The following is a 24,994-nucleotide window of genomic DNA, read 5'->3' as shown; positions in this document are numbered from 1 at the left end:
CGTCGAGATTACCTCAACCTCGCTCTGCTCCTATCCCGTATTATCCCGCCATCGCCATCATCATCATCCTCCATCCTGCTTTCTTATCCACACTATTAAAAAGATAAAGATGGAAAAGGAAAGGGTCATTTTCTGCTGCTTTGTCTGTCGTCCAATTTTAACCCAAGAAGAGACGCTTTATATTCTTATCAGTTTGAAAGAATCCAATCATTTAATGAGAAATTATTAAAATTGATTGCTCCATGAGTTCACTGACAGGCTATTCGAGGGGTTTTTGCAAATGTGCAACAAATGATGTCATATATTAAAACGATTCTACAAGAGAAAGCAAACTTCTATTTCTTGTTATGTCTCACTATCAGCCAGCACAACACAGATGCAAATCTGACTGACTGATTAGTGAACAGAGCTGAATATTGGTTTAACATTGAAAACGACTGTCAGTGCGCAACCATTGGAGTATATCCCAGATCTTAAAATGATTCCTATCAACCGAGAGGTGTTTTTTTCATCTTCTAGATAGGGACCATCTTTGAATTAGTACTTGAGCCATACTACAAAGAAGAGCACTTACCTTTCATAATGTCTTCTCAGAACAATTCTTATGTTGCTTGGTGACCAAAGCTGCTACTTTTAGTGGATTATAATGCACAAGAGGTAAAAATACATCTACGGCCTTGGTTTGCTGCAGAAAGTGGATGTAAAAACCTGTTAAATGTATTTGAATGCATGTGTTATGAAGAGTATGCTGTGAATAACAGAACGTAGCAGGTGATGAAGTGATACTTCTCTGTCATAGGACCTGGATTACAGTATTTCTCCGGCTCCAGCAGAGCCATATGCAAATAGTGTAAAGAACTAACCTCGATATATTTAGTGCACTGTTAATGGCCGTGTGCCTTGTGAAGGTGTAATCATGCGTGATAAAACCCAGGCCCAAGTTACTAACCTAGGAGCAATCTTGTGTGCATTAAAGTGTCCTCTTTTTGTTCCAGAGGTCATTCATAACTTGGTCGCGTTGTTGATGTACGGTGAAAGATATTGATTGATTAATGCATTAAGTGCTCACAATCCATTAGGTTCTGTGAAAGGGACTGGAGTGAAGACTTGCTCTTTCTCTCACTGTGTGTTTTCACCTCTCCCCGTTGTTCAAAGGGCATCATTTTTCGCTGGCAAAGTTTAAGGGACAAAAGCCTGAATATCTGCCAAATAATGCATTCAAAAGAACATTGCTTCTCATGAGTGTCAGTTCAATTACTCTCAGAAGCTTGACAAGGAATTGCTCTTACATTAGCCTGCTGTTCATTGACCCAAAAGGAATATGCTGTTCATAGTCTTCACCTACTGTAAAACACGCATGCTTCAGCATCTGAAAGTAAAGATTTACTGTCTTCTGTGCGCAAGGAAAGTGAGATATTTTCAACATACGATAGCTGAATTGTGCCACCTGACACCTCTCATTGCAGTCAGAGCGACTTCCATTCATTTGTTCGGTCTTATTTCAGCCTTTCCACTGTTTTGAGCTGACTCGAAACAAACTTTGTGCACCTTCTCAGGTTGGTTTCCAACACTGATAAGAGCAAGGGTCACGGGGTTTCTGCCTCACTACTTAGTGACAAGGAATAGGAGACCTTTATCGCCGGGGCCCTGAGCGGGAGAGCCTGTGAAAGGGGCCTGAGAGTCAGTCATTACCTTAGAAACATGGGCTGCATTAGAGATTCATAACAGTGTGCCATCTCTGCACCTTTCATCTCCACCAGGGCCAGCTCCATTAGGATCTTTTATCTTTGTGCTGATGGCTGCTCTTGATAATGGGGCTGCCGAGAAATCCCAAAAAGTAAAGACTCAACTCTGACACGGTTGGCCCTCCCTTTCTTCAAGCAGTACATCACAGTACAGTACAAGATATATACAGAATCCTTTGCACTCTGAAAGCCAGATTAAGAGCATTTCTGTCTCTAATTTAAGAAGTTTATACCCATTAGTAAAGTTTAGTTAATATAATAGAGCAGGTTGCTATCCTTCTCATGTCCTTTGACAGTCTGATCTCTGTGTTGGTGACGCCGACAAAAATGCATTTTGCAACAGCAAAAGTGCAAGTTCACTTTTCCTATTTAATGCATGCTATCAATCAGCACGTCTTAGCTGCCCACATGATTAGTTAAGTTTTCTAAGGTCAAGGTTTAGTCAAATTTGGCATTCTTCCTGCTGCTAATCCCATAAAAATGCATTAGCCATATTCCATGCAAAGCCTCATTGAAAACGTTGCTTTTGGGCAGACAAACACAGCTGCATAATGGTATAGTAATTCATGCAAAAGCCAATGTTTTTCAAATGTTACAGTAATTATGAAAAATATTCGTACTTTTCCCCTACATACCCGCAGCAGAGCAAATCTCATTTCCAAGGCAAAGCGGAGCAGGAACACACTGAATAATCATTGTGTTTAATGCTCTGGTCATAATCCCAGGTTTTATGATGGTTTTCTAATGATTTTCTAATGATGTTAAATATTAGTAGAGAGTACAGCCATAATTTGAACACAGCGGTCGTTTTTTCAACGCTCTATCAGCACACCCGATTGCGACTACAATGAATATTGCAGTGGGAATGAGATTTAGGAGCCATCCCTTTTGGTGTTTTATTTTGCCGTCTCCCCATCTGCCATAAATCCTCATTGCTGTGCTCTTGAAGCCTCCGCCCTCGCCTGCCTTCCCCAGGTGGGAATACAATTAGGTGCAGGGGCCATTTCATTCAGTGCCACTGTCTGTCCACTGCAGTCATTCGTAAAAAACGCCGGAGCTGTCCCAGTGGAGAAAACAGAGGACTCCTGGGAAATATAAAAAAACAGGGAAAGAAGAAGGAGAGAAGCAGAGAGGAAAAAAGCCAGGAGACGAGCACAAAGACGGGAAAAAATCTCCAGAATTGCTGTCAGAGGAGATACAAGCTTGGCCTCTGATGAGTGACAATATTGAGCAAAATATGTATTGGAGACAAAGGCTTTGTCTCCTTCCTGTGCCTTTTCAATGAATTACACCTCTCCACCCCCTACCCCCAGCTTTTTAATTAAATGGCTGCAGCTCCATCTCTCTATCCGTAGCTCCCCATTACAGAGGCTAGATAAGGGATTGCTATCTGTAGCATGTTAAGAAAGGCTGCTGGGCAGCCAAGCCTCATGAAATTTGTCACAAGATCTCATTTTCCTCATTGCCAGACGTGATGCTTATAATTGATGTGGAGGCAGCAGTAATTTATTGGCCGTCCGCAATTATCATCCCCTTCTAGCAGGGGGATGTGACTGCAATTTATAAGTGTGTGCGCGCGTGTGCTGTTGGTGTGTCTGGGGTTGGGGGTCTGACTTTGTATCGTATAAATTAACGCAAAAACATGTTTCTCCTTATCGTGTGCTAAGTGTGGATGTGTGTGTGCCACTTAAGAATGCAAATTAATGACAGGCTCCATATCATAAACAATATGGGGCCTGTAATGCAGCCATGTTCAGCCGAGGTGTCGAGGCTGTCAGAGCGCCAGCTGGACTTTCACACACAGCCGGGGGGTGGAAGGGCAACCAGAAGCCTGAGAGGCGGGTGGGGTTGGGGGGTCAGAGAGGGTGGGCCAGAGGGGCATAGGGGGCTGGTGCCGCAACCCTTTGTCCAAAGCTGCTCCTTATGTCTTTAGGGTTTGTTTTCACACAGTAAAACAATGACAATGGGGGACGATTGTTAATAATGTGGCTGTCTGATCACTGAGGCTGTTTAATGCAGCTAGTCTTTTACTGAAAAAACAGATTTCTCCTCTTAACACTGGCAATATTCATAAAAGGAAATGCACATTGTATCCAGAGGCCATTTACTACTATGATACTAATGACAAAGTGAATGGAAGTCATACTGGGTAATAGAAAGCTTCTCCCTGTGTAATACACACCTGAAATTGCTAATGATTTCAATACCCTTTCTTAAATTGGAGCGCATGGAGTATTTGAATTTCTCCGTGCTGTTCTTACCATCACAGTTAGAAATAATACATTTTCACGCTGCCAGTATGATCTGCAAAGACACTGCATTAATACAATCTGCATTCATTAACCCAGGAACATCATTAGTGGTATCAAGACGGCACTTGAGCTTCTTTGTGCTATATGTGTAATGTGAACTCAGCAGTCAGAGGACAGAGTGCTGCAGTCAGTGTTATCCACACATTAGTAAAGGTGGCTGGGGTTTTCTTCGCTATAGTCCTGTCTGTTAAATGTGCAGTGCACTTATAGACACACAGATTTGTTGTGACAGAAAACAAGGAATTCTCTAAAGATGCTTTTTAAGGCCTTAAAATGTTCTAGTATTCGCTCAATAAATAGATAAATGTAGGAACCTGGAATCAAGATAAATCAGATCATTATATTAGCTTCACAAACACATAACTATTACCGTAACTGAGGGGGGACAGTCTCGTGTGCTGTGCCGTGTTTCCACTTGTGTTTTGCACTCTTTTATACGCTCTGCTCTGAAGACAAATTCCAGGTTTAGTGGCACACAGATTTTCCTGTTGCACAGCGGTGATCTCCATGGACGGAGTGGATTGCTGTCATGCCATGGCGGGGAAGAGAATGAGGAAGATGAGGGCTGTCACCGGCAGCCTCTCTGAGCATGCTCCCTTTGTCTGGGGAAATGGAACCTGTTTGTTTTGTCTACCTGCACGCCTGTTGTGTGCAGTTGCCAAATTAGACTTTCAAATCAAGAAGCCAGTGGGAGACCAAGACTCTAGTTTTCTCCTTCCCTTTAATAATCATCCCTGTTTACTCTTCAGGGAGTCATCTTTATATATTTTTTTCTTAAATGCACCCTCTAAGCAGGGAGAGTGTCTTTAATAAAGCGAGCAGGCAGAGCGCCATTCCAACATGTGAATTGCACAGGAGAGAATTGAGAGATGGAAGCAATAGAGGAACACCGGAGGAGGAGGAGGGGAAGGAGGGGTGAAAGTGGGGGCTGCTGCCGCTGCACCCTTCATGCTATTATCTTTATGGCATAGCAAAACATGCTTCAGGCAATCAGCATGAAATTGTTAATTGCTCAGCCCACTTGTGCGTTGCTCAGGGGACAGGGGCCTTCAGGAGGTCCCGCATTGAGCGAGTAAGGGGTGTCCGACTAACTGCCTGCACCTCTGGTCTCTCACGACGACAAATAACACTGTCCAGAAAACATGTTGTCCCCTTTTGCTCTGAGTAACCTTCAATGAGATGCAGTGGAAATCACCAGAGGCATGTTCCATATAGTGCATTTAGGAATTAATTGTAGCTACAGGAGATTGTGTGCTTGTTAAACAAATTTTGTTCGCAGTGGGGAGGGCCGTCTTAGCTTAGATTGTCCAAATGATGTGTGATCACGGCAAAAATGCATTTCTTCCCTTGAATTAGATTTAAACACAATGTAGAGGAAAAACCTGTTAGAGTATCTGCAGTGTTTTTTCATGGATTCAGGTGTACTGTCTTTTAACGATAGCCTGTGTTTGTGTAATGTGTGATGGCAAGGGGGGCGGAGATGTAAAGAAGATTATGACGGGAGGTTAGGAGTAAGTGAAACCAAACCCTGTGCAAAAAAATGCCATTTTTTGTGACACACTTTGGACACATTACGCCTCCTCTTTGTCCTGAGGAGAGCAATATTCACCGGAACACGATTCCACACAAAAACACGCAAACGAACGCACCTTTATGTACTCTCCCACTTCCTAAGAAGACGCTCCAGGTGGCTCAGAGGAAGATATGCAAGACATCTTTCCAAAAACGAACACCACCCCTCCCGTTACATGCTCAGTCAGAACATAATGCCCCTCCTCTTTGGCTATCAGTTTTGTTCCTGTTGGAAGAGAGGGAGAAAGAGCAAGGTTACACGGGGCGTCATATTAATGGGGCCTGTCATGCGCGTTGATCGTCTTAGGCGTGGAGGAGGATGAGCGCTCAAAAGGTGTTGTCTTCAAATAGGATTTCTGCAAGTGAGACATCCTCGTTGGGTGATATCCCCCTCAGAGCAGCCACTTTCTTATAGAATGATCTGTTATTAAGCAAATGAAGTGCTGCGGGCCCAACGGTAAATCCCTCCACTTTGTCATGGTGTGCTCTCAGTTATCACACCCTGCTCCCTCATTCATTCCTCATGTTCTACCCATTTCACCATGTTATACCCGGGAACAGCAGCCTTGTATTTGAAGTCAGTCGCCCCTTTGGAGCACGCGTGACACAAGGAGGATTCCAAGTTGTAATCAATGACTCCTTAAAAGGGGCATTGATCTCATATAAAGGAGGAAGTTTGAAACTAAGCAGGCTTTTCCTCCTGAGCAGAGTAAAGTTAAAGGGACAATTTGTGGCGCACGTGTAAATCAGAAAGTAGAGCCGCTGCTACATATCAAATGTTGGGGTTGGATTCTGCTTTCACTTTAGGGTTGACTTTTATTATAACAACTTAATAACACTCACATTTCTGTGGAAAAAAAGGGACAAAGTGCAGCGTTTCTTTCACCCAGTGCTGCGCAACTAGCATGTTGCGCATCCTGTGTGTGATTCCTTGGACTGCTCTCACTAGTGGCCAATCAGATGAATGTTTTCTCCCCTCCTAACATCACTTTAATCAGTCTACTGTGCAACGACCTCAATTTAAGAAACAATTAGGAAATCCTTTAATAAACTTTGCTTTGACACGGGTCTTTTGTCCCGGCCATCCAGATACATGATAGAGGAGAAAGAAGGGGTGATTAGAACGGGGCGGGGTAGACAGGGGGAATGGCAACTGCTAGACAGGAATTGATTGCATTAATTGATATGCCAATATGTAAGCTTGTTACATCCACCATTGCTTAGGATGATGGCTAACAGGTCCTGCTGATCAATGGAACCAATAAAGGCTTCATCCATTAATGAGCAATGTGGTAATTAATGTTATCCCTAAACCAATTACCTCAGGCAGTGCATCTACAGGAAAGCGCAGCAAATAGTCCGACCAGGTTATCTCTTTTATACTCTTAGCAATTTTCTCATGCTGCCTCTGTACTGCGAGTTAACGCGGCTGTAAGGCTGCACTCAGGCCCGGTCTATTCACAGCCCACTGAATAAAGTGTATATATAGTGATGCAAAGTTATCAAAACAAAGAGTCATATTTAATGTTGCACTTACACACTACATGATATGTTGCCTCAGCCTTTAAGCTATAGAGCAAGTCGTCAAAGCTTCATATTCCAACGTAATCCAATTCACGTTGGTCTTTTATACGAGGTTTCAAATGTCCTCCAATATTCAAGCAACAAAATAATCATCTGATAATACAAGATGACAGTAATATAACAAACAAGATCATTGGCCAATCGCTCCAGAGACGTGTAATTATCACATGTAATTACCCATTTTTACGTGCAGACTAGTTTACGCGGTGAACAATATGCCCATAGTGTCTCTAAAGCCACAAAAGCCTGATTGTCTTGACAGTTGGAACAAAGAGCGAGCCAGAGAGTCAGAGCCAAGTAACAAACCACAGCCCTCTCTAATAGACACACTGTCTGTACATGAATAATAGCAGGCTTATAAATCAATACTATTGTTTTTATGTTGTAAAGTAAGAATTGTCTTACCTGGAATTCATTACCTCCGTCATTGCTCAACATTTGCAGTCGGCTCATCTTCGTATGAAATAAAGAACAGGGTGTTCTGCATTTCGGAGCAGGAACAATTGGTGCTTCACTGTAGGTCAGACTTTGGAAACAATAGAGTGTTAAGTAAGTGAAAGTCATGCTGCTGTCGGGCCCTACCCTCAATGCCCTCCTCGAGCCATTTACAGTAAATGCTTTTCACTCATTGAGCATTACATGGCGGCTGCAGTTGGTTTCAATTAATTATGGAAGCTTGTGTGAGAAATGATTTTGTTTAGCCTTGCGAGGCTCAGGCATCACTAAGATATGTGGATTTTGTTGTATATTTAATGAATAATACCCCAAAGTGTGGAGGCATGCGCATATGTATTATTTTGTACCTTTTTAGAGGACACTTTTAATGAATGGTAGAAACCAATAAGATAATAGAAATCTTATTTTTATACTTCCATCTCTTCCTATCTAAGCCGACTTAACCATATAAGAAACAGAACTAAGTGTGAGATAATGACTTATTAGTTGGGACAAGCCCTTTAGAACAAAATCCAGTTTATGTAATGGGAGTTGTAGAGGTGCAGAAAGGCCCATCTGTCTCGCTGCCTATTATCCGAAGCCTTAATCGGGACTTACAGCAGGGCAGGCTAAATAAACAGTAAGTAAGTTGTCTTGGGTAGAGGAACGTCAATGCCTGCAACTTGCTCAAGCCTTTGCTCTGAATAGTTCTGTATTGACCCCTCAGGACCCCCCGAGAATTCCCTAATTGAAAATTAATATTGAATCAATGCCGCGGGCCATTTGCATATTGATTATAAACATCCAGGAAGGCACCAAGTATGTCTTGGATCAATAGGGCCCTTCTGCAGCAGGCCGAGTGCACTACATCACATGGCAGCTGCCTGCTCCGGAGGTTAATGACTGCTGCTTGTTAAGGAGCTCTTGTCAGGTAGAATCCAGCCGCCGGGTCTTTCTGCCACAGCTGGCAGCAGGTGAACTGCGGAGTGTAGAAAAGTAGCTATAGACGGAGCAGATGGAGGGGAAATATGGGATTCAGGCAGCCTGTTTATGCTTTAAGCGACATTGAGTCCGAGTATATCTCTGCTTTGGCTACTTGTGAGCATCATTGTTGCTCTTTATCACCCTCACTTTATACCCTCTTTTTGTGCTCTGCTGTTGCTTATATTTCCTGGCCTTGGCACCCCAGCAGTGAACCCTGACCACTCCATAACACCGCACATAAAATACTCCAGCCATGTGTGTTTATACTGTATATGTGTGTGTATATAAGACAGGATAAGGAAGGGAGGCCGATCAAAGATAACACCGACCATTTCCAGCCCCTGAAGGGAGAGAAAACAATATTAGGTAGATCAAAAAGGCCCTTTTTAATTTGAAATGAAATTTTCACAGCATTACAAGACAAAGGGGAGCAAGAATCCTCCACTTTAAGGCACCGATTAAGATTCAACACATACATTCCTCTCCCAAACTCCCCCTTAATAGTTTCCACATGTTAAAGAGATGTGAAGAGGTGGAGGCGGACGAGATGGCAGCGGAGACAAAGGTTGGATGCAGATGTAGAGTTGTTTCAGTACCGAGGCCTACGATGCTGCTTAGAATGACTGTTGGGTATCGGCAAGATCAAATGCATAACCAATTTGCCTCCCTAAAAACCAACTACTTTCAGGTGTCACAACATCTCTATGCAGATAATAAGGAGAGAGAGCTCCATCAAAACAGCATAAGGACGAACCTGAGCGTAGAACACCACAGAAACCTCACAGGCTGGTTTAGTTGCAAGGTTGGAGCCTGGTTAAGCTAATGGGCCTCTCTAAAAGTAGATGATTCTCTGAACCCACAGGAGACAGCAGACCTGGTGTGAAGTACATGTGAGAGCAGCTTATCCTCCAGTCTATGAAAGGCAAGGTCTTGAATTAATGCCTCTGTGCAGACTGTGTCCGTTCTCTCCTCACCACCACTGCCCCCCCCTACCCTAACTCAACACCCTGCACTGGGAGCGAGGGGTCTGGGAGCCGGGAATGGAGTGCCGGGGCCCAGAGAACCAGGCTGCATCTGATTGCTTCATTACAGGCCCTTTCATTGACTTGGTTGCACTGAACTGATGAACTGAGGCAGTGGACAAGAGCGCATAATAGGAAGAAATGAATTCTTATCACAGCCTTCTCAGGAGGGCCGCTGGTCCTGGCTGGAGCCAACAGAAGCCATAGCTGAAAGCAGAGGAGGGGGCTGTATCTGGGCCTATTCATGAGCCAGAAGCAGGATCCAGAGTGAGGACATGATGGAGCGTTAGGATGCTGCATCAGTACACAGGGGGCGAAGCGTGAATCCATAGAGAGACGTATTATTGTAGGCAGCTTGTTTTAATGATTAGTTTGGTGATTAGTGTTTGCTTTCTGCTGGTTACTGACACCCACGGCACAACAGTTTTTCAATTGTTTATTCCAGCAGTCCTCCAGAGGCAGACCTCTGCTAGTTAGAGTCCCTGCTTTAGGCCCCATAACAGCACCCAAACACCAACAACTGAGATGAATAATTAATTTTGTACCTTATTGGGCCCCTAACCCCTAACTCGCCAACCTCAGGCTAATGAGTGAGAAGCGTCTTCTGCAGCAAGGACAATAACGGCGGCCATTATAAAAACAACAGCAACACTAACAACCACAGTCGTGCATACCATAGACAGGCAAAATGTGGTATAGCTCAGCACCAATTTAGCAGCAGGCGTTGGTCTCGATAGGGCAGGGGTTGTTAATCCCTGACCATGCCTCAGAGAGGCTACGGACTGCACAGCTCTGACCGACCTGCTCATTTCCATGCCTTTATGCACAGTCAGCACTAAACCAGGGAGGGGGCGGGTGGAAAAACCCACGTATTATAAATAAATGCTGCAAATATGACCCTTAAACCATTAACATAACCTGTAAAAGTAAAAGTTACCTTAAATTATGTGATGTTGTGTCATCATAATGTTCCACAAATGTGCATAATTTATATACGTATTTAGTGGTGTTTGCTGACGGGACGATCAGGTTCAACACCTACATGCCTGTGCGCTCTCCCCGCCTCCTCCTCCTCCTCCTCCCTGCTGCAAATCTCATCCCCTCCCCCCCCTTCCCGCTCGTACCTGTTCACTTGGCACAAAATGGATGCTGCAAAGCCATTTAATTGGCCTCCACTTCAGAATTCAAGGGCATTTGAAATGTCTCTTTAATAATATCTCTTCCCCTACAGAGCTGTTCTTGACAGCGTTTGGGAGGGATGCACTGCGTCGTTAAACGCCAGTGGACATGAGACATTCTCATCCTAAAGATCTCCCGGCCTCCGCGGTCGCTGCCGGGCTGTCTTCTGTTTCACTCCGTCTTTTTTTAAGGCATGGGGTAAATGTTACAAGAACAGCATCGGACATACTAGTCATTTTGGTCATTTTCAAACAGCTGGCCCGTGTTTAAGCCACATCATCAGTTCCATTTTTTCCTCCTGCCTGTCTCTTCCTCTCCCTCTCCTGTGGCTGAGCCAAAGATAACTGAGTAGCAGAGTTTGACTGTAATCACTCCAAGTCTCTTTCTCTGGAGAGCGGCACAGCGGGCAGCGCGGTTCCACCCCTCTAGGAGCTTTCAGCCCACTTTCACAGTATTGTGACATGTTCATGAAGAATCGGAACAAGCCGAGTTTGATTACATATAAGCACACGGCTATATGCTGCTCTATAAGCTGTAATCAACAACAATCAAAGTGTGGTTAAGAAGAGAGAAATGTGAGGGACGTTTCTATAAACTTCAGAGCAACAGGAAATGTAGGCCGGCTCTGTCAAGTGTCATTCTGAGTCATTTTAAAATTTCAGGTAGATTTGAAAGCCTAAAGCAATTATGCATTCTGATTAGGCTCAGATAAACACAGGCTGCACATACCACTGAGATTAGAAGGATAACTAGTTTAAGTGATGGTTGAGTTGGTCCATTGCATCCCATCATCATCTGGCGCCGAGTCTATTTTGTAATTAAGGCTGTAAGGTGTGCACATAATCAAATAAATAAATAATGCCGCCAGAATTGTGTGATAATAAATTAATACATTACAAGAAGTGAATAAAGGAGCCGCTAATTGCACGAGATGAGTCTTTTTCATTAGCCTTTTGAGAGGAAATTTCATTATATGCATCACGAGCCATACTGCCAGATGAAACCCAGTTTTTAAAGTATGCAAATAAGAATAAAGTGCGATGCGAGGGAAACCGTATGAGGCGCAACACTACATGTAAGAAGAAGTCGCCGGAAAGAAGAGGACAACATTTAAAGAGACATTCCTTATGTTACCATGGAGGAAAGTGCTGAGCTGTTCTTTGAGTCTCTGTGTCTTTATGGGTTTGTAGCTTTTCAGTGGTGTTTGGTTGAAGCCTTTTTGGGAGATGTAAAAATATATGACTCTCTTTAAAAAAAATGTGTACATATGGTTTGGATTGAGACATAACCTTGCCCAAATATTGACACATGAATACATCACAGGTTTATAAAGTAATTAAGGTGCTCCGGCTGCTATTCCTGCTCACAATCTAAGATTATATTAAGGACATACTCTGAATATACCTTGCAGTATTGATATTCGCTCTCTTTCGTTTTCTCTGTACCTATTGTTGTGCGGAAAACATAAACTTGGTTAAATGCATCTCCAATAATTGCACTGCAAAGTTGGTTTATTATTTTGTACATAATTACAGTGGAAAACAACCCGCCTATTAAGCCCTTAATGGCAGTAATACTGAAAGCAATTACCATTACTTTTGTGCTCACAGTGAAAATAAAGATTTCTCTAAATGAAAAGATCCTCAGACTACTGCTAAGGCTAATTGTGTGGGGTCTCGTACAGACATCTGGTTGTACATCATTTGTAAGGGCTAAATGCTGATCAGTTAGGACGGCCTTTACAAGCTGTGTCCTATAAGTGTGTGTTTTTGGGACTGCTCTGCTGCCAGGGAGTCTGATAGCTCCTGAATTATTTATCTATCAGGCTGCTGGACGGTCGTCAGAGCGACCCAGGCCCCGTAGTGGTTGTCTGGCGACATCTCCCTCCAACTGTAGCCATTAGCAGACGGGGGCAGGGGTGCTAATGAGCGGGGTGCAGGGTGCATGGGACCCGAGTTTTCCAACCCTTGCTCACATACAGATAGACGCGCTACAGTGAATACAGATGCGCGAAAGATTTACAAAGATCTGAGCGCAGAACTTTTTAATTAGGGGAAAAAAACGAGGTTAGAAAAAGAGAAAGATTGAAAAAGAAAGATAGAAACAACCAGCCGTTTTCCTATTAAGGAGAAATGTCAAGCGCGGTGGTGAAGCAATAGTCTGTGTGCATCCCTTTGTTGTCCTCCCTGACATTGAAGGCTAATTTTTCATGGTTATTTGAACTGGAAAATGAAAGAGAGGTTTGCGATTATTTCCTATAAATGACAACACAATTGCATTACGCTTCAGTACAAACACAGAGAGGATATTGCCTTTTCATATTTCATGTGAAAGTAATGGATGGGCTATGCAAAGAGGAACAGAAAGAAAGACAAATGGTGAAAGAAAGCTCCGTGTGTTTGATTTGTATTAGAAACCGAATGGATGGAGGTAGTACGAGATTTTTTTCAATAAGTGGTAGCACTCTCATGGATGTTTTAAAGTGCCTGTGCAGTGTAATCATTGGATTTCTTTAGCAATTAGCTATGAGCAACCAGCCGGAGTGGTTGTTAGGGGGAAAGTTGCCCAGTGTATCCACTGCAATCTCTGCTGGACAAATATACTGTACTTCATAGTGCGGTCCCCACACACTGTCTGCAGGAATACATGTACAGCTGTGTGTTATAAATAAGATAAAACAACAGCTAGCCATCCTCTACCTCTGCACTGTAAAACATCTGAACTCGGCGAGCTTAACTTTCGAGAGCAGACACACATCAATGAGACCCTATATTTCATATTTTAAATAAATTGATTAGCTAAATTGGTATTCATAACCTTGTGGGATTCTGTTTTATCTGGCCGTACGCTTTCATAAACAAACAGCCGCTTAGATTCAGGGCTGCGGATGGAGACCGGGAGGCAGGATGACCATCAAGCAGGACGGCAGACCGGCCCGCTCTGGAGGGGCGTGCATGCTGAGAGATGTGCTTGTGTACGTTAACTTTACAGAGATTGAAGTACCGGCAGGAAAGCCTCTGTCGGCAGGACTCATGTAAATAGGACCCATGTGGGAGCTGCGAGCCGGACTCCCAACACGCGCCGTGGTAGGCGCTGCATACATCCAACCATGGCAACATTGATTTTCTGAGCTAATACCTCCACAGAACAGTCCACGGGCAGATGGATGCACTACAAAGATATGCAAATGGTGCATTCGATAAATCGACAGGCAGAGATCTTTTTCAGACAGTCCACTGTACTGGTCTGCGGTGCCTAAAAGGAGAGATAAACAGATAAGTACCTGTTAATGGACACACACATACACGCGTGTGAACAAGCAGACAAACAGACACGCACCTGCCTGTTACCTGGGACAACTCAGATCGATAATAGAATATCATGTTAAGCAGAACGTCTTCAGAAAAGCACATGAAATAAAAGCAGGACTATCCAGAGCTGGATGGGATTATGAAAGAGCTATTTTTAATGTGGCATACAGTATTTTTAATTTTCAAGCTTTCCTTCAAGAAGTCTTTTTGCACTATACCTCGCATATAATAACAAAACAAACTGCGGGTATAGTCATATTCAGTGCGCTTATTAGTCAGATATGAAACAAAAGCTGCCGGGTGTATGTCATATATAATAGATGTGGGCTGCCTTGTTAAGCCCAGCAGGCTGTATGTGGCTGTGTCTCTGTGGAGGGAGGCTCTGAAGCTCGCTGTACCTGGTAATTAAAGAGAGTTTGTGGCAAAAGCCAAACATCAGGAGAGATGAGCTATGAACAAAAGAGCTGTGACAGTTTCAGGTTATGTGATTTTTGTGTCCCTTTTTCGCCAAATGAAAAATCAATACATTTTCCGGGTTATACATATTCAGAGTGTCCACCGTGCTTCCGCCCTGATGGAGAGAGAGAGAGAGAGAGGCGGGGGGCTGTGGGCTAGAGTGGGGGGAGTAGCCTGTTCGTCTGTCATAACTGTACCATCGCATTTTCCAACCCACTGGTGAATATTTCAGAGTTGATGTGATTGCCCTTCATGACAGCGGTGATGCTTTTTTTTTTCAGACACCCCTTCAGCCGCCCCCACCCACACTCCCGTCAACCCACCCCGATTCTGTTTGGTCCCTTTGAATAGCTGCAAATAGGTGAAGGCATTGTAGTGTGAGCTGGAAGAAAAAGAAAAAGATGCATTAATAAAAGGAGGTTGATTTAAGAGGAGGCAGCATGGCGGGGGGTGGCAGAGAGGCAGAGTGACTCTTTGTGCAGGACAATGTCCCTCAGGCAGAGTAGATGGAAGAGCACTGCCCAGTGATGTTTTTGCCCCCTATACGGGCTTTTAGTCCGGCATCCTAGCCGGGAAAAGTACAGCCTGCATCGTCCATTGTGGACGTAATATGTGTAAGTGAGCGGCCATCATCTCGGACATTCAAGAAAGTCAAGGAAGTGTGTGAGTGTGTGTGTGTGTGTGTCAGCTGGGGCAGAAGAGTGAGCAGTCCCTGAATGCTCACTCCCTGTGTAGCCACATTAACCTAGATCTTCCTCTCCTTCATCACTCAACTAAAACACAAAGAGAAGAAGAAGTAGAGCGGCACTCGCTTCATCCACTTTATTTGTAATGTATCTAAACATGCCATTAGCATGAGAAGTATTTCTAATTAGTATAATTTCCCATGAGGTAGCACTTTGGGGAAAATATTTAATACATGGTGCTAAGTAACACTTCCTAATTTACTAAGTATCAAGAGCGCCAAACAGCAGTCAAATTACCCACGTTTCATTCCTGTTTTTGAAGAACACTGTTGAACAAATGTGTGACACTGAATGCACTCTTAAAAATGCCCAGTGACTTTGAGAGGCAAGAGGGATCAAATAAAGTGTGTGTTGGACCTATGAGGCCGGTCTGATGAGCGGGCAGCGGCGGAGGAGGAGGGGTCGCGGTGATGTTGCTCTAAAGCAGTGTGAGCTATCACTGCTGTTTGTGATTAACTCGCTGTTTTAACTTTTTTTTTTAGCTATTAGCTGCCCTAACCCCCATACCCCTCCTCCATCTCCTGCACCTCCTCCTCCTCCTCCTCCTCCTCCACTACCCCCCCACCCTCCTCCTCCATCCACTCCCCTCCTGCCCTCAGCCCCATGGAGACACAAAGTATTCATTCACATTTAGATCCTGAGGTCACAGCAGGGCCAGCAGGGAGAGGCCAGCGAATCCCCCCATAGACAGGTCAGGAATCTAACACGTAACTCCGACCAGCAGCGCTGAGGTAGCTCGCTCTTCTTCTTCTTCTTCTTCTTCTTCTTTCCTTTTCAAAATGTGAGAGTGCGTGGGAGAGAGGGAGGGAGACACGGAGAGAGGGAGGGAGGAGGAGACACACTTTCATTTTGAGTGTGTGGCAGGTCGAGTGTGAGGTGCATTTTGTTACATTTTACATAATTGATTCTAATGTTTGATTGTGTGTTTTTCTACGGTTGTATTCATTTTAATGTCACTGTTTGCATTTTTAATATATATGTGTATGTATATGGAAACAGCTGGAATATCAACATATTAGTATGAACGTTTTGCAGGCTGTTTTGTACACTATAACACGTCCACATTTAACTCAGCTGTGTATCTTGCAGCGCAGCGGTCAGCCTGCTCAATGATAAAACCATGATGTGGTTTATTGGCTGTCCATAAGCAGAAGCCCCTCATGTCTCTGGCTGGATTGTGGGCATGTTTGGTTCTGTTGTGGTTTTTATGCGAGGATGCAGAGAGGGAGCTTCTGTGAGTGTGCGCGTGCATGTTGGAGGGGGGGGGGGGGTTGTGAGGAGGGGTGGGAGTGTTTTCCTGTGTGTTGTGCTTTTAAAGGAGGGGGGGGGGGGGGTTGGCTTGCGTATGGGGGCACAGAGGTGCTGATATGAGGAGCGGACAATGCATGAAAGCCCTCAGCATGGGTCCTGTGTCTCATTGTCCCATGGTACCCTCCTGTCACTTTCATTTTGCACCCTCTAGTCCGGAGTCAGGCCAACTTTGATATAAGGAAGGGGTGCAAGGGATGATGGGGGGAGCAAGAGGGGGATTTTTAAAAAGCAAAAGTAGGGGAGAAAGATAGAGTCTGTGAAGTGTGAAATAAGATTGCTTTTTATCCGACAGTGCAGCGTTAAAGAAAAGGAAGCTGTCCGGGCCTTGGGTGAAGCTAGGGCGGGGGCGGAGGAGGGGGTGGAGGGGGGGTGCACACCTCTCTGATATACAGTGCCATCCTCTGACACCTGGTTAAAATGATAACAACAGCCTCAATAATCATAATGAGAGTAATGAGAGCTCAGACACACACAGCTCCACCACAAGAGCCCCGGAAAGAGGCAGAGCTCAAACCCTCGCTCCGAGCACTCGAGAGCCGGGGAGAGGGAGACGCTCGGCTCAGCCCCCGCGCATGGTTCTCCAGGACTCACGAAATCCAGGAGAGATAGCAAAGACAGTGTTGTTGACTGAGATACTGTATATGCAACCCAAAAAGAGCAGACTGTCACTGCCGTCTGAGGAGGACATTCTCAGGTAGGACTGGAATTCTGTACTTTAAGAAAAGGCAGCTATCATCCTAGCAGTGTATTCTGCTGAGGCCGAGCATGGAGGAGGAGGAGCCTGACCTAGTGAAAGATATCTAGAGTGACTATTATTACTTGCCGCTGCTCTTCTCTACAGTCTGGGAAGGAATACTGGAAAGTGCAGTGGTTACCATCAATTATTTATCAGGCCGTTTGTGCTTGTCAGTCTGATTAGCATTACTGTAATCACTGCTCTTCTGGGGAAAAGGAAGGCCGCTCTCTCTCATCTGAAGGTAATCTTGCCGTTTTCAGTGTCTCATCTTCACCGGACGTCTCTTGCATAGCATCTGCTTTTGTCATCTCCACATATTTCTTCCCTTTCTCTCCCCCCCCCCCCTTCCTTCCCTGTGTGTTTCTGTCTGTTGCTGCTCAGCCCCTTCCCCCCCACCCCCACCTGCACCTCATTAAAGTGTGTGAGCGAGATGCTCTCTCCCAGCTTGTATAGAGTGACACCTATGGGCCTGATTAAGCCTCTGCACTCACTGGCAAAGCACAGGAGGAGGATGACTGCTAAGCGCCTGTGTGGGGCTCGAGAGTGTGTGTGCGCGCTTGTGTGTGTGTGTCTGCGAGATGGTGGAACAGGGAGCCCATGGACTGTCCCCACTGAGTGACTGGCAGAGCAAAGCTGATATTTATACGCTCAGAACAAATGAGTGTAATCTCTGTGTCGGCAATGGGCTTATTCAGCTTGCATGATTAGATTAATGGAACTGTTTCATATCATTGTATTAGGATGGTTAATGAAGACAATTAATTAGAAGACAACCTTCAGGCTATTGTCCTTTACATGTCTCAGATTTGGGTTAGAAATGGCCTGCTGCCATAGCTTTGAGTGTTTCCCCTCATCTATTTCCCAGAGTTAATCTACAGCTACAGTTTTAGTGTCTCTTCCATTTGCATCCTACTCTTAGGCCACTCATGACCTTTCATTAATTATGGCCGGCCTGGCTTTAATCATTCTGTAATACCGTTGGAGATGAGAAGAGGAATAGGAAAAGCCATTTGCCACTTAGAGATGTAACGCTGCTCCTGGAATTAAATGTCTGCATTTCTGCATAAATTATGGACGGGGCTCTGTGTTGTGTGTGCTAAAAGTGTCACACACGTTGATTAAACATCTAAATAAAGAAGAATTGAAAACAGGAGGAAGAAAAACATCAGCGCACGTGTGAGCGTGTGTGTGCAGGAAGTTGGGGGTGGGTACAGGGAAGCTGAATGGCATTAAAATGTTGGCTGCCTATCACAGTGATGTTTAAGCACAACGTGTGTATTAATGTGTAGGTGGGGAATTAGTCTCACTACAAGTGTCACAGAGCTAAGAAATGACACCTTGCCCCGTTTTTAAAGGTGAGAAAATTTACCTGGGGATTATTGTGTAATCTGAGCACCTGTGCAGCTGTACTGTATCCTAATTCTCGCACAGTTGTGGAGATTTATGCAGGCGGGAGTTAGATGGGATTGTGGGACTCGGCAGGAGATCTCTGGTTTTTCTGGGAATGTTTTTAAGATCCGCCTCGCCAGCATGGGACGGGCTGCGCTGGATGGAATTCATGGGTTACCTTGGAAACAAAATAGAAACATGGCGAGAAATAAAAGAATCAAATGCACTGATGTGTGTTTGGGATCATGGGAACTCTTAAACATGTTTTTACAAGTCGTCTCTTTTAAAATATCTTTATTTAAACATTAATCACAGGATCAGCTTTTAGCATTAGTGTGTAACAACACAACAAACACACAGCAGTCACTGTGCTCACACAGCTGTTTCCTACAGCATTCGTATCAGCAGGCAGGAAATGGACGATATTGCTCCTGTCCTGCCAGTAGTAGAAAGAGTTTCCATTGACTTTGTTGTTTTTTTTAAACTGAATAACCTCATTTCTATAAGCATGAAGTACAGCATGTATTCAGTCAAACTTTAACAAGCATGACAGTTTTATATGTGTATAAAGAAAAGCTGCACATGATATACATGCTCTATTATCCAACCGTTATTAGCCTACAAATACACAGCAAAGAAAGACATTTTTAATAATTAAAAACAAGGAAAAATATCTTATTTTCATGTATTTTCTGCTTATAAACACGAACTATTTGCATAAGGCGTCTCTATTTACCCTTTGAGGATAATCACCTGCCATCTGCAAAGAGAATGTGAGAATAGCCTTATGGTTCAAAGATGTGTTCAAAGTGTGTCTGTGATAATTACCCGCACCAGAGTTAAAGAACATGATGTCGACTCTGTGCACAGTGTGTGCAATATTTCATAGCTGACAGGATAAACAGTGAGTGTAGCAGATAATGTAGCATCATAAAAGTGGTTTTGGCTGTGGGTAGTCATGTGGTGAGCTCAGATTGGCTGTGTGATGACTGCAGGGCTGAATACTTGAACAGGATATTTCAGTAGCTGTTGTAGCATTGTCAATATATCAATAGCTCACAGAGGCGAGACCTGAGCATGAAAGCATTTTCTAAAGAGTATTTAAGTACATTTGCTGAGAATTAGCTGACTTGTGTAATAACTGATAGGGCCTATTGACTGCGGCCTAGTTTACTGTTGTCAAATCGATGCTTTTGCATGCAAGTGCCACTACTTTTAAACAAACTTAACAGGCAGAGGGGATGTTCAGGAGGCACCAGAGGGGAATAAACAAGATTGATGCCCTTTTTATTATCTGTTTTTGCTATCTTTTCCTCTGTGTGTTACTTACAAATGGCGTTATCGGATATCCATTGTTTGGACTTCGATGCTCCTAAATGGCCTGATATATCGAGCCGGGGCTTTTAAGGCGGTTACAGGGGATTTCTGCCTTTGACTTGGCATAAAAATAAAATGAATTGCGGCTCCAAAAGTTTTAAATATTTATGATTTTTTTTTCTGCAATGGTGGGATAGAGGAAGTGACATGAGTAAGTAACCTACCAGATTGCAGCAGGGGACTGTTAGTGCATGTGTGTGTGTTTGTGTTGGTGTGTGAGAAGGAGAATGTCTCATATGAGGTCTTTCTTTTGAAGGATTCTGCACACACAATTATTTTTCCATCTGCACACTTCAGGCCACATGTGTGCTTTTTTTTATGTCCACATTAAACACAGGAAACCATATATGTGTCATGGTCTTAAATACATGGAGAAAAATAATAAATTCACTCTAAATACAATATAAATAAATAAATGTTTACCTTTTCTCTTCCCCTAAAATTCAATACTGATTTAATAATTCTTGCCAAAATATCACAGCAATGATCAGAGAGCACAGGACAGAAAGCAGGACGCAGATTCTGCCCTCTTTGTCTGCCAGCCTTGCAACTGTGTGTCAGCATATGTAATTGTTGCGAGCTCCTATAGAAAAAAACGCTGCCGTCCCTTTAAGTGCTTCCACCAATTCTGATGGCGTGGTAATTTACATATCCCGTCCTCCCTCCCCCTTCAGGAGAGCTGAGTGAGGATGTGGAGGCTGCTAGTGAGACCACCACAGACCAGGAGGACCAAACCAAAGACAGAGAAAGTGGGGGGGAGAAGGAGCTCACCAAAGGGACAGGTAAGGCCAATATTTACACCACACACATTTAGGGGAATACACACAGGGGACATGTGGCCCTGCAGCTGAGTGGGGCTGAACAACAGGCCTTTTGTCAAATTAAATTAAATATATTTAAACAAAATATTGAAATCCTTTAAAGCAGTCATCACTGCCTCTAAAATCTCCCTAAATGCACCTGTACTTTTAAAAGGCCGCACTTCCATGCTGTGGGTTTCCAGGTACAAAATCAGATACAGTTTGAATCAACTGTCAATTTAGGTAATATGTTCAGGGGTCATGTGACCCATGTTTTGTCTTTGAAGAGAGGGGGCCTGTATGCGTAATTCCAGCTGAGCCATGTATGTACACACGTGCCCCCTGCTCAACTTTGCTGCACACACAGACAGCACTTACCTGTGTCTAATGTTATCAGATCACAATGGTTTTATCTGCAGGCCTCTTTATTGACAGGTGGAGGTGGTGAATCCTGAACAGGGGGGTTGAGCTTAAAGTGAGAGGAGGAGCTTTTGGCGTAAACAAGCCCTGGTCAAGTGTGGGAGGCAGTTCCCACAAAGCGTTTTGAGAGTTTTTGGAAGCATTTTCGACTCTAATCTTAGACATGTTTTCATATTTCTGTGTGTTTCCTGTTTGAAGTTTAGCACTGATACATTGTGAACCCTTCATGGATGTGAGAGACTATTGTTTTCTGTATGTCAGGGCATTTATGACAACACTAGGAGAAATTTACATCACTTTAAGTGTGGAACCTTAAACCTTTAGTAATGTTGGTTTTGTGATATGGCTGGTGTCTGTCTGGAAGGAACTACACTCTTTTAAAAGAGGCACTTTTCACAGTGAAAGATGACAGCTGAGTGATTATAGCAGGTTCTTGTAGCACTTTTGTTTCCATTGTAGCTCGAAAAAGCAATAACAGCTTTTATACGTTTCTTGTAGGAATAAAAGTAGAACTTGTAAAGATAATAATTCAACATTAATACAGGAGCTAGAGGTGAGAAATTACTTTTGCAAAATAATGTCAAATTTGAAAGATTTAGACTCTTACTACTGCTTTTAACACAGCTGCTGCATGGCCACCTTTCCACCTGTGCTGCCTAGCTCATATACTTGACATGAACGACACTTGGTCTCTGACACAAGTGGTCTATTTTCTTCCACAAACTGTACAGTGTTTTTGCATCACTGCATCTTATTATTTCTAAAGATCTTCTGTTTACTGATTGTATTCAGATTCCTGTTTAAATGGCATATAGTTTCCACTTTCCTTTTGATGCACAGTTTATTTTGTGAGCCTGTGTAAGGAAAAACAATGCTGGCAGTTAAGACACGTCTTATTAAATAGCAGACATTGCTGATAATGATGACACCGAGCAGTTCCAGGCCTGGATAGATGCTTCTCACTTGTCTAACTCCTTGTGTTACTGCAGGATGTTTTGATTTACACTAGTCAGGTTAAAAGCTGGAAAACAATCCAGACCTTTTGCATACCTAAGTTTTTTATAAAGTGTAGGGAAAAAAACTTCATCACAGTGTTTGAAGCCCAGCCTTTGTAAAATGTCTTTGATATTCGAACTTCTATTTTAAATGAGGCTGAGTTGTTTGTGCTCTTTGAAAGGGCGACACTCTTCTTTGATGGGGGAAATAATGATATGCATGCCTGACTGAATATGGCTAAAAGTATGTTTTAGCACATCAAAATAAAGCACTTTAAAAAGCATTAAAATGAGCTGGCCGATTAATAATTCACTCATACCTGTGGTGCACAGGAAGACGACTCTTCGCATTAGGATTCCTCCTTTTTGAAAGGCATGCAATTTGATACAAGCATATTCAGTTCCTTTCCTCCCCTCTGTCAGTCGCTAATCACCAAATAAGTGTGTTTCTGTGTTTTCACAAAGGAAATATGTGCTTGCATATGAAAAATTTACAGCTTCCCAGCAGCTTATTAGAAACGCTTAGTTAAAAATAGCATGTGCATTAGAGAACCAGGTCTGAGGTTCTGTTTGATGTCAGTGAAAAAGGTGGGTGGGTGCGGTGGGGTGCTGGGTTCAAGGCTGTGTTGTCAGCGAAAGCTCGACAGCTGTAGTTTAATGGAAGGGTCCTTTTTTTGTACTTCAAACTTTTTGTGATGATGAATACAATGCCCATTCAGAGCAAGTGCAGAAAAGCTATCTGGTAGGAGAAAAAGCAGGGGAGACCTCACAATGCATTTGGTAAACAGAGGAGCGCTTGTTTGGGCTGCTGATTGTCTGAAGATGTTTGTACAGTCGGCACACAGATGGTGTGCGTGTAAGAATGTGGTGTGTGAGCATCCCGGCCAACCTGTTATTTATCTGAAAGGTGTTCAGTCTCCCACTGTCTGAGGCTGAGCTGTTTCTAAGGTCCATCATTAGAACTACTGAAGTATTTCTTCTCATCATTGTCATGTAGCTGTTGGAACAGAGCACAACATTGTTCCTTTACAAATGACAGTCACTGTCAGACAGACAGCATTAGCGCACACAGAAAAAAGGCTTCTTCCCTTTTTAAAGCCACTGTCAATCTTATTTTCTCTTTCTTGTTCCGCAGCTCCTCAGTATTCATTAAAATCATTTAGAGGTACATCAGAAGCCTTTGTAAAATGCATATGTATTCAGCATGTCAGCTCCTGAAAGATGCCTTCATTATTCTGTTGTTTTTTATTTATCTCAAAGATAATACATATATGTGCATGTACAGGCATTCAGGCATATGTTAATGTCATCTGCTCCCACCCTCCAGGCAATGTGGGGCGTAGGTTTTTATGATTATATGGTATATTATAGTCGTATATACCCTGAGAGAGGAAATACAAACTTACATCAAAGCAAGATCCTAAAATTGTAATCTATTTAGACAATGATGTTCACGTTGGCTGTAGCTGCTTTTAATCATCCTGCATGATTAGTAATTCAAAGGGTCATTTTTAATGCTAGCTATGAAATATGCATAAATGGATAGCCACGAGCCCCTTTCCTCTCTCCTCACACCTTCTTCATCAAGCTGAGACAGCACCGGCAAAAAGAGGACGAGCTTGCGCACAGGAGCAGGATCCTCACCTTCATTAAAGCAGGTGGTGTATTTATGCAGCAGCTGAATGTATGGGGATGCAGCGAGGAGGGAGGCAGGGTGGAGAGTGTAGGGGAGAGAGGAAGGTGAAGAGAGCAGAAAGAGGAGGAAGGTGAGGAATGGGTAATACAGCTGCAGACTTGGACACAATGTGATTCGACATATTTAACATAAATGTATGGGAAAGGGTGGAGCGGAAGTCGGAGGGGCCGTGTAGGGTGAGGAGGAAGTTGGAAATATTCTCTACATTTTAGGGCTGGGAAGATGGAATCTCATGAAATGGAGCTTGATAAATACATTTCACTTATATTCAATTTATGGGAGCCGATGCAAAGGGGTGAAAAATTATTTTGCAGCATAGATCATCCACATTGTTGTGGACGTGTGGAGAGCAGACAGGAGAAACAGATGTCAATACTTAGTATATACTGATGTATATACTGAATGAAAATCTAAACATACTATCTTACAAAGTATCGAATATTTCATATTTCTTTAATATTTAATTTAAATGACAATTTGCTTGATTTATATGGATGTACTTAAAGTTATTTGTTATAAAGAAAGTCTGTTTTTAAGTTCTAAAAATGTGTTAATTTAGACCACATTTAGCCAAAACAGGAAATTATACATCCCTCACTATTTAAATGTATGTGTGAAAAATGATCTCTAATTATAAAGTAAACTATTCTTCTTTTGAATGCCATCACAGTCATGTCAGGCGTTTTTATACAAACATGGAATAAGATATTTAGTGCATACACACCACATGTTGGTAGGCACTGAATGCATTCGTAGTATCACTTTCCGTGCTGGCCGTGGTTTGTTAGCATGGCCTTAAATGTTAGTATTGTGAAGGCACAAGTGTGTGGGAGTGTTTTGACATAGTATTTTTGGAGCACCAATTAAAGGTGACGTGCAGGTTCCAGTTTAGCATTTGATTAGTGGCTGCATGCTGTTTTCACA

General features: G+C 43.3%; 1 protein-coding gene across 1 annotated transcript in view; it reads left to right on the top strand.

The window, feature by feature from the left end:
• zfhx3b (zinc finger homeobox 3b) overlaps nt 1-24,994 on the top strand; it is a 130,750-nt gene that overhangs the window by 83,065 nt on the left and 22,691 nt on the right. The window contains exon 6 of the mRNA XM_069657257.1: nt 20,834-20,941. Within this exon, the coding sequence (XP_069513358.1) occupies nt 20,834-20,941 (108 nt within the window). The remainder of the gene's footprint in view (nt 1-20,833; nt 20,942-24,994) is intronic.

This window comes from Semicossyphus pulcher, unplaced genomic scaffold (genome assembly GCF_022749685.1).
Source record: "Semicossyphus pulcher isolate SPU_LCO1_2020_fin unplaced genomic scaffold, fSemPul1.0.p SCAF_1, whole genome shotgun sequence".
Taxonomy (NCBI): Eukaryota; Metazoa; Chordata; class Actinopteri; order Labriformes; family Labridae; genus Semicossyphus; species Semicossyphus pulcher.
Note: the sequence above shows the minus strand (reverse complement) of the source record. Positions and strands in the feature narration are given on the sequence as shown.